Here is a 12,978-nt window from a genome sequence, read left to right as displayed (position 1 = left end):
GGAATGAAAAGGGTGGCTGCGAAATTCGTGCCATGACTGCTGACTGCTGAACAAAAACAAGGTCGCATGGAAGCATGCTGTGCTTTGAAAGAAGAGTCCCGAAATGATCAAAACTTTTTTTCATAAATTATCACCGGTGACGAAACCTGGTGCTATGCTTACGATCCTGAATCAAAGCAACACTCAAGCCAGTGGAAGAGTTCAAGTTTGCCTTGCCCCAAGAAAGCTTGTCAGGTGAAATCAAACATGAAAACAATGCTGATTTGTTTTTTCGATGTGAGAGGAGTTGTCCATTCAGAGTTTGTTCCACAGGGTCAGACAGTTAACCAGGCTTTCTACTTGGCAGTTTTGAAAAGATTGCGCAACAGTTTGTGGTGGAAGCGGCCAGATTTGTGGCAGCTGGGTGACTGGTTTTTCCATCATGACAATGCCCCTGCTCACACAGCCCTGTCTGTACGACAATTCTTGACCAAAAATGGTATGACCCCTGTTCCTCACCCTCCATACTCACCCGACCTTGCCCTGTGCGACTTTTTTTGTTTCCTCGAATGAAAAGACATGAAAGGAAAGCGTTTTGCTGATGTTGCTGAGGTGATGGAAAAAACGACGGAGGCGCTGTCAAGCATCTCAAAAGATGAATTTAGACAATGTTTTGAAAAATGGAATAAAAGACTAGACAAGTGTATTAGTGTAAGTGGAGAGTACTTTGAAGGGGATTGAAGGTTTGTGCTTAAAATTTGAATAAATAAGTTTAAACAAAATAAGTTCGGTTTCTTTTGGTTACCCCCTCATACGTGCGCACACACAGAGCATGGGATAATCAACATAAGATCTAGAAGTCACTAGCACTTAGCTTCCATATGTTAACTGTGGAAACCTGGAGCAGGAAAAATAGACCATTGTATTCAGGATCAACATCTTGACTCTTTTCTTTGGTCTCTCTTATAGCAGAAAACGCATCATTCTGTTGGTTTCTGCTTTGTTGAAGCTGGGATAAAATCAGGAAAGTGTCTTGCTTAGATCCGAGATGGTCTGTATGGCTTTTATGACTCCAATGCTTGCTGTAGGATGAGGCTTACCATACTTCTTGATCAGCTTTTCTGCTAGTTCAAAGAGCAACATCGACCAATACTTCCTCCCTAGTTGCTTTCTGTGCATATGGCAGGCGTTCAGTGCATACATGTCCAGTAGTTATTAAAATATTTTCATATATTATTTCTTCAGCCCATCTCTTTGTTGTAATTTATTAAAACTACAGGTTATATAATCTCCCCTTATTTTCTCTGCACAGGAACCGTATGACCACTGTGGACTGTACTGACAAAGGCTACATTTTTCTTGCTCTTCCTCTTGAATTGAATTGAATTTATTTACATTCTATAAATCCTTTGGATACAGAACAAGTCAAAAGGTTACATGCATAAGTACAGGCAATTTTAGCTTAAAAATTAATGTAACTTAATTTTACATCATTCTCTATTTACATTGAAGTATTCATCTAAAGAGTAAAAGGAATGAGCATGTAGATAATTCTTTAACTCTGATTTAAACTTTTTAGTATCATTGCCCAAGTTTTTAATACTTTGTGGCAGATTGTTGAACACTTTTATGCCAGTAAAGTAGACTCCTTTTTGATATACTGATAAAGTTGATGAGGGTAGGTGGAAGTTATATTTTTGTCTAGTATTCATGTTATAGACATCAGAATTTAATTTGAATTTATCTTTGTTGTAAACAACAAATAAGAGAAGCGATAATATGTATTGCGATTGAAGAGGTAGAATTTTTAATTTCTTAAATAATTCTCTACATGAATCTCTACTTCTACATCCTGTAATGATTCTAATTATATTCTTTTGTATTTTAAAAATTATTACACTATGTGAAGAGTTCCCCCAAAATATTAATCCATAGTTCATAATAGAATGAAAGTAGGCATGGTAAACCATCTTCAATGTTTCCTGTGACATAAAAGGCTTAATTGATCTCATCGCATAGCAAGCTGCATTTAATTTAGGTATAATTTGTTCAATATGTATTTTCCAAGACAGTGTACTGTCTACATGTATTCCAAGGAATTTTGTATCAAGTACTTTACAGATTAATTTGTTGGCATAACTGATGTCCAGATCAATTTGGTGGTTGTTTTTAGTTGTGAATGATATGTAATGGGTTTTATCAAAATTTAATGAGAGTAAATTGGCTTCGAACCATCTGTTTAAGGCTTCAAATACAATATTTATGTCATTTTTAAAGTTTTCAAATTTAGAGTTCTTAAATATTATACTAGTGTCATCTGCATATAGAATTGGTTTAGATTTATTGTTGATGGTTTTAGATAGATCATTTATGTAGAGAAGAAAAAGTAAGGGACCTAAAATTGATCCTTGTGGAACACCGTGCTTTATAATTCCCCAGTTTGAAAATGCATTATGACTGGAGTTTTTATTATTTATTTCAACTCTTTGATACCTGTTTTTGAGGTATGATTTGATCCATTCATTAGCTTTGCCAGTTATTCCATAGAAATTTAATTTCGATAGTAAGATATCATGATTAACACAATCGAAAGCTTTTGCTAGATCACAGAAAATCCCTCCCACAATTAATCTGTCATTGAGAGCACTTAAAATATCGTTAGTTAGTTCATAGGTTGCTTTTTCTGTTGTTAGGTCTTTCCTAAATCCAAATTGCTCTTTGACTAATATGTTGTTAGAATTTAAGTGTTCAAGTAGTCTATTATACATAACTTTTTCAAAGACTTTTGAGAATGAAGTCAATATGGATATTGGTCTGTAATTAGAGATGCATTTTCTCTCTCCTTTTTTAAAAAGTGGTTTCATTATAGCGTATTTTAAGCGTTGAGGAAAAGTACCTGATGATAAAGATTTATTACATAGATGATTCAAGGGTGAACTGATGTAAACAGAGCTTGCTTTAAGTAATTTGGTAGAGATTTCATCATATCCATGTGAATTTTTGGGCTTAAGGGATTTAATAATGTTTTCAATTTCCTTCCTTGTTGAGAATTTGAGATTGATATTTGGAAATGAATTGTTAAAGGCACGAGACAGATAGTATATTGGATTATTATTATTATTATTATTATTATTATTATTATTATTGGAATATGTTTTCTCAGCTAATGAAAGGAAATATTCATTAAATGCACTTGCGATAGCTTGTGGATTGTTAGTGGACTTCCCTTCAATATTCAAACTTTGTACGTCTTCATTAACAGATTTCTTTCCTGATTCAACTTTCACAATATCCCAGGTGGTTTTAATTTTATTGTTTGATTTTAGAATTTGGCTGTTATAGTTATTCTGTTTGGCTTCTTTAATGACTTTTGACAAAATTTTACAGTACATTTTGTAGTGACTTTTTAGTCTTGGATCATTACTGTCCCTACTGGCCAAATATAGTTGTCTTTTGTGTTTACATGAAGTTTTTATTCCAATTGTTATCCAGGTGGATTTGTTTTTATTTTCATTTTTGACTATTTTTAAGGGAAAGCTTGAATAAAAGATCCTCAAGTATGTGTTCAGAAAGCAATTAAATTTAGAATCAATATTATTGCTGTCAAATACATTGTCCCATGATTCATTACTTAATTTTGTGACAAAATCTGCCATCGTATGCTTGTTGATTTTCCTTACTGTTTGATATTGTTGATTACTGGGCTGAAGGTCAATATTATTTATTTCTATGAGTTGAGCATCATGATCGGATAAGCCATTTATAAAGGGTCCTACAGTATAGTCTCTTAATTTTGAGTTATCAATGAATATATTATCTATCGCTGAACTAGAATTATTTTGAACTCTTGTGGGAAAGTTAACAGTACTGGAGAGATTGTAAGATGATAACAAAGAGTCTAAATTTAGTTTCCTATTACTGTCGATGAGATAGTTTATATTTATATCACCACAAATTATAAATTCAACTTTTGAACTATGCAGTACATTTAGGATGGTTTCTAATCTATTTATAAAGTGATTGAAGTTTCCAGATGGGGCTCTATATAAAGTCAGTATACAAATATTAGAAAAAGGAGAGTCTAACTTTAGAGCACATGCTTCCAGATCCTGGTCTTTGCAATAATCTTCTAAATTTATTTTAGTAAATTTTAGGTTTTCATGTACAAAAATACTCACTCCTCCTTTCTCCAGTGTTTTCCTACAGTATCTAGCACCTAAATTATAATTTTCTAAGTGAAGATGTTCTAATTCCAGCTGTTTCATGTGATGTTCAGTAAGGCACAGTATGTGTGGAAGATTTGAATTCATGGAGCTTATTAGTTCATTTGTTTTGTTTCTCAATCCTCTTATATTCTGATGGAATATTCTTAGTACTTTATTATTCACTGAATTTAGTAGACTGCAATTACCTTTTCCGATTTCTATTGGTTCACTAACATTATTGTCTGAAAGATTAGTTTCTTTTGCAATTTCTTTTACTTGATAAACTTTACTTGCACTCTTTATCCTAAAAAATGATTCTGAACACCCATGACAACTGGAATGTGTCTGCCCTTAATGCTCTCTGCAATGAGTCGCGTCAGCTTGTCCTTGCCTCGAGGATTAAGATGCAAACCATGGACAGTATGTTCGCTCCTCAATACTGAAGAGACATCAATCGCATCAATGTGGGCCACATCTACCTCCACAAGCGAACGCTCAAGCCGAAGATTAATCTCCCTTACACACCTGTTAATCCATGGCTTGTCATGTCGCCAGAAAAGACCAACAAACCTCACATTGGTGTGACTAGTTTTCTGGGCAATGTCACTTAAATCTTTCTCAATTTGATAATTGAGGTTTCTCTCCAAACTGTTACCTGGCCCCCCAACTATAACTACCTGATCTTCTTTACTAAAACCTTTGCACAATTTTCCAATGTCCCCAGTGACATTGCTCAGATCAGCATTGGGCTTGAATATGCTGGTCACAGCATATGCATCTCCCATTGCTTTCTGTAGCCTCTGCATAACCATTTGTTTCATTCTGAAAGACACCAGTGATTCACACTTCTTCTGTTTTGCCATCTTCACTTTCTCTGGTGCAGACTGCTTTTCTTTCACACAGGTTGTCTAAAAGGTGTTTTTGTGATGTCAATTGTGTTGATACATAGAATTTATGGTGTGTTGTGTGCTGCTGTCTGGTGTTTGTTTTCTATAATGCTTTGAATATTGGATTGTGTGTCTGTGTCTGTGTGTGTCGATGTTTGCGTTGCTCATTTGCAGGTTATCTTTACTGATATTGTATATGTGGCATTTTTCCAGTTTGTTTAAGCGATTTCCTTTTCTGTGTGTTCTTATGATGTCCATAGTATCATTTGTTTTGGTTCTCTATTTATGTCCTGTGTTTAATATGTGGTTTGAGTATCCTAAGTTGCTGTTATTATTTCTAACTGCTTGTATAAGTTCTTTGTATCTGGTGCAGAATGCTCTGCCTGTTTGTCCTGCATATTTGAGTGGGCAGTCTTAAGCATTTCATTTGGTAGATACGGCTGTCACTGTATTCATCTTTCTTCTAGGGGTTGTTTCACTATGTTTTGTATTGTGTTTTGTGTTCTGAATGTTATTTTGAGTTTGGTGTCCTTGCATTATTTTGTGATTTTTCTTCTTTATTTCCTGCTGTATGTGAAAATGCCCCATTTGTTTTCTAGTGCTGTGGGTCTGTACTAGTATTTTGCTTTTGTTTTTGTGGGGGCTGATGTTTTAATAATTTTGTTCACATTACACTATTTGTTGTTATGTAGGGTGTCTTTTACAATGTCTAGTTCTTTTCCTTCTCCTTCACTAGATGTTGGATACATGCTTAATCTGTTTATTAAGTAGTTGATACTTGAATTTTATGCTCATGTGGATGGCATGGGTATTATAATATATGTTTGAGTGGGCTTTCTGTATATTTCGAATTTCATTTTTTCGCCATGGTGTATTCAGAGATCTAGAAAGTTGATGGAAATGTGTGATTCCTTTTCAATTGTACATTTATGGTGGGTTGTTGCTTACTGAATTTGGCCAGTGTTTAGTCTGTGTTTCTGTTTGTTTTGTCATAAATTAGAAGAATCTCTTTGATTTGTTTCATTCTGGTCCATCACACTAACAATATTATAAAAAGATAACAGTTCCATCCAGTGTGACTGGTGAAGATTTTTCTTATTTCAGTTCTTCATACCCTTATATGTTTCAGTCCTTAGAGACCATTATCAGAGGGATATCAATACAGTTTGGAAACTACTATTACAACAGATGATCTGAATGTTACAATATACATACAATGTTGATAATATACAAATGGATACAAAATCCAAAGTTTTTAGAGCTACTGCGGCTGTCTTGATAAATATATATTTTTTTTCTTAGTTAAGTTAGAATTTATAAAGCAAATAGGTTCGTGTCCTCTTTCTTATTATTTCTCTTGATGGGGGCCGAATGTGTGCCACCTGTCATTCTTGAGAAGGTTCTTTGATGTCGTCATGCCATGAACAACCACAGCTATGTAGTGTTTTTGTTAAATGTTTCGCTAATTCATATGCAAGTCTATTATGATGAGTTTATTTGCTGACACTTTGTTTCTTATACACCTCATTAGTTTCTATTCCTTTTTCTCTCTTTGTTTATATTATTTTTATTTTGTTCTCCTGGGTGATTCTTGTGATGACTTTCGATACTGCATGTCTGTAGTATTGTTGCTCTGTTATCTCTAGGTAACTTATTGCAGTTTCTGCCTCTAAGCTGAGGGTTTCTATCCAGTGCCACCTGTCATTCTTGAGAAGATTCTTTGATGTCGTCATGCCACGAACAACCACAGCTATGTAGTGTTTTTGTTAAATGTTTCGCTAATTCATATGCAAGTCTATTATGATGAGTTTATTTGCTGACACTTTGTTTCTTATACACCTCATTAGTTTCTATTCCTTTTTCTCTCTTTGTTTATATTATTTTTATTTTGTTCTCCTGGGTGATTCTTGTGATGACTTTCGATACTGCATGTCTGTATCTCTGCTCTGTTATCTCTAGGTAACTTATTGCAGTTTCTGCCTCTAAGCTGAGGGTTTCTATCCAGTTTTTCTATGTATAATGTCAATAATATTTTAGGCCTTTGCTTAGCAGCTGTATTTCTTCTTGTGTGAACTGTGTGTTGGTGGTATTTATTATTCTAGGGTAGTTTGTACTTTTGCTTGTTGTGTTTGTTATTTAGGACTTAGCTAAGTTATGAATTTTTTGTTGTTGTCTTTTGTGCATTTCTTCCATTTCTCATTTTAGATTTGGGTTTGTTGATTGTTCTGTGTTGGTCCATATGTGTTGCCAATTGTCTGGATTCTGTGTGTTTGTGTGTGGAGGAGGGTAGGGTATAGGTCTATGCTGAGTTGCTGTTTCTTTCGGCATAAAATTTTATTTTGTTTTTTATTCTTAATGTCTGTGCTTGTATTTATGTGTGTGTGTTTTTTTTTTTGGCTGCCATGTTAGATGTCTGTATTTCAATGCATGCAAAATTTGGAATTATTCTCGTTTTAAGGCATGTTCTGTTGAATTTTATATTTTAATTGAAGGGTAGCAGTTCCCTTTTACAGTTCAAAATTGCTTTTAGAGAAATAGACTATGAGGATACTGTGACATGACACCTGAACACCATAAGTGTGCAGTCGGAAAAGCACAGCAGAGACGTCTGTTGCTAGACAACGGCTAGTTGAAACAAGTTTTAGTAGAACTTTTAAGAAATTAAAAATTCTACCTCTTCAATCGCAATACATATTATTGCTTCTCTTATTTGTTGTTTACAACAAAGATAAATTCAAATTAAATTCTGATGTCTATAACATGAATACTAGACAAAAATATAACTTCCACCTACCCTCATCAACTTTATCAGTATATCAAAAAGGAGTCTACTTTACTGGCATAAAAGTGTTCAACAATCTGCCACAAAGTATTAAAAACTTGGGCAATGATACTAAAAAGTTTAAATCAGAGTTAAAGAATTATCTACATGCTCATTCCTTCTACTCTTTAGATGAATACTTCAATGTAAATAGAGAATGATGTAAAATTAAGTTATATTAATTTTTAAGCTAAAATTGCCTGTACTTATGTATGTAACCTTTTGACTTGTTCTGTATCCAAAGGTACTAACCTGCTTAGGATTTATAGAATGTAAATAAATTCAATTCAATTCAAGAACGAATATGCTTGTATAAATCATTGCGTTGCCAGGAGATTGTCACACATTTCGTGAAAACAAATAATAACAAAGGAATCAACTGTACAACTGGGTGTTCTATGACCTTGAAAGGATTCTGACAATGTGTCTCTGTCCTCAGGTGGGTAGGGCAGGATAAACCTACTCAGTTGGACCCGTTAGACCCTACCCACCTGAGGATGGAGACAGATCCAGTCTCCAAAACATTGTGGTCTTTTGTCTTTTATATACCAGACAATGGATGAAGTCCAGAACAAACCAAAAGAAGTGGGTGCTCTATATTCAGTCTACATGAAGACAGTTCAGTTAAAGATGCAGGCAGACAGAGAAATAGAGTTCCAGACGACAGGATGGAGGATTCAATATCTGAAGTGTTACCAAACAATTATGACTAACCAGACATGAATTTATGTTATACTTATAGTCATCCTCAGAGGGTTACAATTACTTGTACCTATGACTTCTGAATATCCAATAAACCGATTCACCAATACAAACCCTGTCTAGAAGTCACTAATACAAGAGACAATACTAACTCGAGAGAGTCCAATGGAGGGTTTCAACAATTACAGTGCCAAAGCTTTGACTTCCAAGACAAGAAGAAATTCTTAATCAGCTGAACAATTATTGACTGCTGAAACAGGACAATTAGAGCTGTATTACCTGGTGGTAACGGACTGTCTCCAGATGCAGAGCCCTCATCAGGCCAGTTAGGATCTTCTGGTTCCCCATCATCAATCCACTGTGTCACTGGCGGATGTCCACTGCCACTTCCTTCCTCATCTCGAAGGTATGAATCTGACTCAGGTGCCAGAGTTAGCTGACTCAGCACCACCTATAACACACAATTACCAACCAAACTGTACAGTCATGATTGCTTTATGAATGCATACTTCAAATGACAATTTAACTGATTTAATTCACTTTCTTCTTACGGAAATCTGTTGGAATTCCAGACTGCAGACTTAAAATAAAGCCTCTGGAATCCAATTTTAAACAGAAATAAGCCAGTAACAAAAATGGATCCATATTGTCATGTGTAGGATGGTACGCATGACAAAATTAATAGGTTCTAGTTAGGTCGATTAGATTTATTAGCACCTTGGTTACCAGTTCTCTTAATCACACTTAAATACAGCGCTATCGCTGATTTACCAACTTTTCAATTCACCATTGCACACACAACTAGTCGTCTCCTGACACTGGATCCCACAGAAACTAGTGCTTCAGATCACTATGAAGTACTCTTGTTATTTCGTTTTCACTCACTCTGTACTCCTCTGTCCTAATATATACTCAATTAATCTTCAAAAATCACTAATGGCATGCTCCAATCTCGTCCTTGTACTCTCAACTACTGAACCCTCCTGGCCTCATGGCTCAGTGTCCTTGCCTCATGGCTTTCAGCTATGACTAGCTAGAACTCGTAACTGCCCTGAACTGAACTAATTCTGTCACTTATGTAGCCACAGAACAGATGCATCACAGGAAACACATGTCACATGACCACCACCCAATGCTGCATGAGGTCACTGTGAACATGGAAAAAACAGAGTCCTCTATTATTGTGTAGCCTAGCAATGGACTGTGTTTATAGATCTATTGCCTGGCAATGCGTTGATCATATCCATTTCAATGTGTAAATCAAATTATATAGCATAAGCTTTGTAGCACTTCTGGAAAAGAGACTGTTTCTTTTATATTGTTTGATTTGTTGAAAGGTTACAGAATTAAGTATTCTGTGAATTCCAATAGCAGTTATTTTGTGTATTTATACATCATTGTAAGCATAATCATACTTTGTTGCAAAAGAATGTCCACTGCAGATCAATTCGCCTTCAAAAGTAGATTGCAGAAACCATCTGCAAAAATGATTTCTGCTAGAGGGATGGCACGACTGGAAGGCACATATTAGAGCTGTTTTATACAGCGTCAGCTTCATCAGCTGTGCACTCCTTTCATCTGATTTTGACACCCCAGTCAAGTCTGGTTTCTATGTCATTAATCTTCTTCTGAGTAAGTACTAGGTATGTATGTGTTTATTCCTTGTCTATTAATAGTCCTGTGGGATTTTCGTCTTGTCGTTACTTCAATGACAACCCACTTCTTCGCAATAGTTTGTAGGTCCTGAAAAGGATCGTGGTTGCTGAGATGCTTGGCTAGTGAAGTACCGCGGCACGCGCCGGTAGGAAGGGATGTTATTTGCGGTGTGTGGACTGGCCGCAGTGCGGCGGTTGCTTGATCGCAGTGCGGCAGATGGTTGAGGTTGCTTCATCACAGCGCGGCAGCTGCTGGTGAAATTCTGGTCGTCGAGCGCGGTCGCTGAAGCAGAGAGGCGGTAGCTACGCCAGTTGCCCAGTGTGTCGGACATGACTACCGGCGAATCGAGGCGGCCTAGTTGCCCAGTGAGTCGGGTGCGACCGCCGGACAGCCGTGGCAGTCATGCCTGGCACAGCGAAGCGCCGATGCCTCCGTAGACCGAGCACTGGCGACGAAGTGTGCTGATTGCTTGTAGACTGCTTGAAGACTGCTGATGCACGGATTGAGAACTGACTGACTTGCGAGCGTTGTGCTCCACATTTTATACAATGCTCGGTGGGCGCAGTGAAACTTGCAATTGAGGAGCAACAATTTGCAGAGCGCTGATTGGCTAGCGAAAATGAGGAGCAGAAATTTGCTGTGCGTGGTGGTATAAATATGAACGAGACGTCCGGCAATGCGATATTCACGAAGGAGTGAGCGTTGTCTAAAAGACCGGTGGAAACAGCGTGCTATGTGGGATGTCCCCACAGTCCGATTAATCTAAATTTATTAACGAAATTTAGAATTGTTTGACTACTAGGTACTCTTTAATCACAAAATTTATGTCAACATTTTCACCAACACTTTCCTGCATATCCATATTTCACATGTTAATCTGAATTATAATGCACCATGACATATTACAGTGCTCACCAGTCTCTAACTGCTACATTAATTGAAGACAAATAGTTTATATTTTCTAGAATCTATGTATTTAACCATTACAGCTTGGATTAACAGTTAATATGAACTAAAGTAGATATGCTTCATTTGCTGGACTGATGTTATGTCGCTTCAGTTAACCAAAATGACGACTAATCCTTGAATAAACCAAAATGATGAAGATGGAATTTGGGCTTGAAACCTTTAATCAGTCTGAGTAATTTAATTATTAAAATCAAAGCGCAATATTCTCATAACTTACAGAGACTTCAAAAATACAGAAAAGAGAACTGAAGCAATCATTTTTCTCAGACAGGTTGCACTAATTGTACAAGAGCTACTATATTATCTGCCAATGAATGTCATTTAGAACCTTCTATTTTCATACTGTTTACCCACCAGGTTCATAATGTGACATTCCACTTTACAGGTCAGAGCAACTGCACTGCTTAAACAATGTTCATATTACATCATAATCATTAATAAAGAGTGTCATCAAATAAAGCTGGACTAGTGTCTGGATTATAGGCCACACATTACATGCACACACATAAGAAGAATGGGAGGAAAGTGTATGCCAGGGGCATACATACATTTTCCAAATGTGTTGTTTGCTGTTATGCATACTACACTGATCATGATATTCATTTATTGCAGATAGAAATGTATTGCTACAGAGTTATCACACAACATGGTAAAAAATTATTATTCTACAAGTATATTTATTAAATATTTGCCATATCAAAACAATTTTAAAAAGAATGGCAGATCTCAAACAGCCCCCCATCCTTTTAGCGTTATATCAACATTTTGCATGATACCTTCCCCCCCATATGCTTCCTCAGTTTAAGCGAATTGAATTATTTCAAGCATCAGCGCTGAATTCTTTAACTAACTTTAACTAACGAAATCTGACCCGGTGGCTGAACAGTTTTCTTTTTTAACTTTTGGAATGTCCTGAGTATAGAACTTCTTTGGTCTAAGCATTCTTATGATATTTCCTAGTCCCTAGTCCCTGTACACATTATAGTGATGTCATCAAAATTTTGCTGACCGCTTCTTTCACATTCTTTCCGATTGCCGATGTTAATCATCCTACCGCCCTTCATTCCGTGTCATTTAGAGTTTTAATTTACTCCTCATGCAAGATCTGGGCTAATATGACTTGTATTCAAGAGAAAGAACTGCTTCTGCACAGGGAAATATCACGAATTCAATTTGGAGCGAGGAGGAGGTAGGAAGAAAGATCATTAAAACTGATGACCAACATACTGACCAACAAACCAACAAGTAACCAACTAACTCCTTGGCACAGACTTTTATCAGAACAGTTGCCAAATGCTTAAGTATTAGAAAAAAAGTCTCTGTTTTTATACAACCTGAAGATTGGACACTATGCCAATCAATTTTACATTCCCAGAATTGACATTAAATTACCACCCATTTATTCTGATGTTTCATCCATCTAAATTCTCTTCATCTATTCATTCATTCATCAGTAATCTGTCAAGACGACAGGTCCACAGTCTCTTCCAAAACAGTTCCTCCACTTGATGCGATCTAGAGCTTTCTCCTTCAAATAAAAATATCCTCTTCTTTCCCCATGGTCATCCAGCATCTTCTTACGTCTTCTTCCTCGTCTTCTGGTCACTTCTATCCGCCCCTCTATCTTTCCTTCAGTAACTTCTTTTAGAAGGCAGTTACCACGTAAGATATGACCAATCCAATTAGCCTTCCGTTTTCTTATTTCGTGTAGGATATTCCTCTGCTCACTGACTCTAAATAACACTTCTTCATTTCTCAC

General features: G+C 36.2%; 1 protein-coding gene across 1 annotated transcript in view; it reads right to left on the bottom strand.

Annotated features, from left to right (window-relative positions):
• The window catches only part of LOC111874526 (division abnormally delayed protein-like), a 123,922-nt gene that overhangs the window by 6,052 nt on the left and 104,892 nt on the right, over window positions 1-12,978 (bottom strand). Inside the window, exon 5 of the mRNA XM_023870096.2 lies at window positions 8,874-9,045. Within this exon, the coding sequence (XP_023725864.1) occupies window positions 8,874-9,045 (172 nt within the window). The remainder of the gene's footprint in view (window positions 1-8,873; window positions 9,046-12,978) is intronic.

Source organism: Cryptotermes secundus, unplaced genomic scaffold, assembly GCF_002891405.2.
Source record: "Cryptotermes secundus unplaced genomic scaffold, Csec_1.0 scaffold739, whole genome shotgun sequence".
Classification (NCBI taxonomy): Eukaryota; Metazoa; Arthropoda; class Insecta; order Blattodea; family Kalotermitidae; genus Cryptotermes; species Cryptotermes secundus.
Note: the sequence above shows the minus strand (reverse complement) of the source record. Positions and strands in the feature narration are given on the sequence as shown.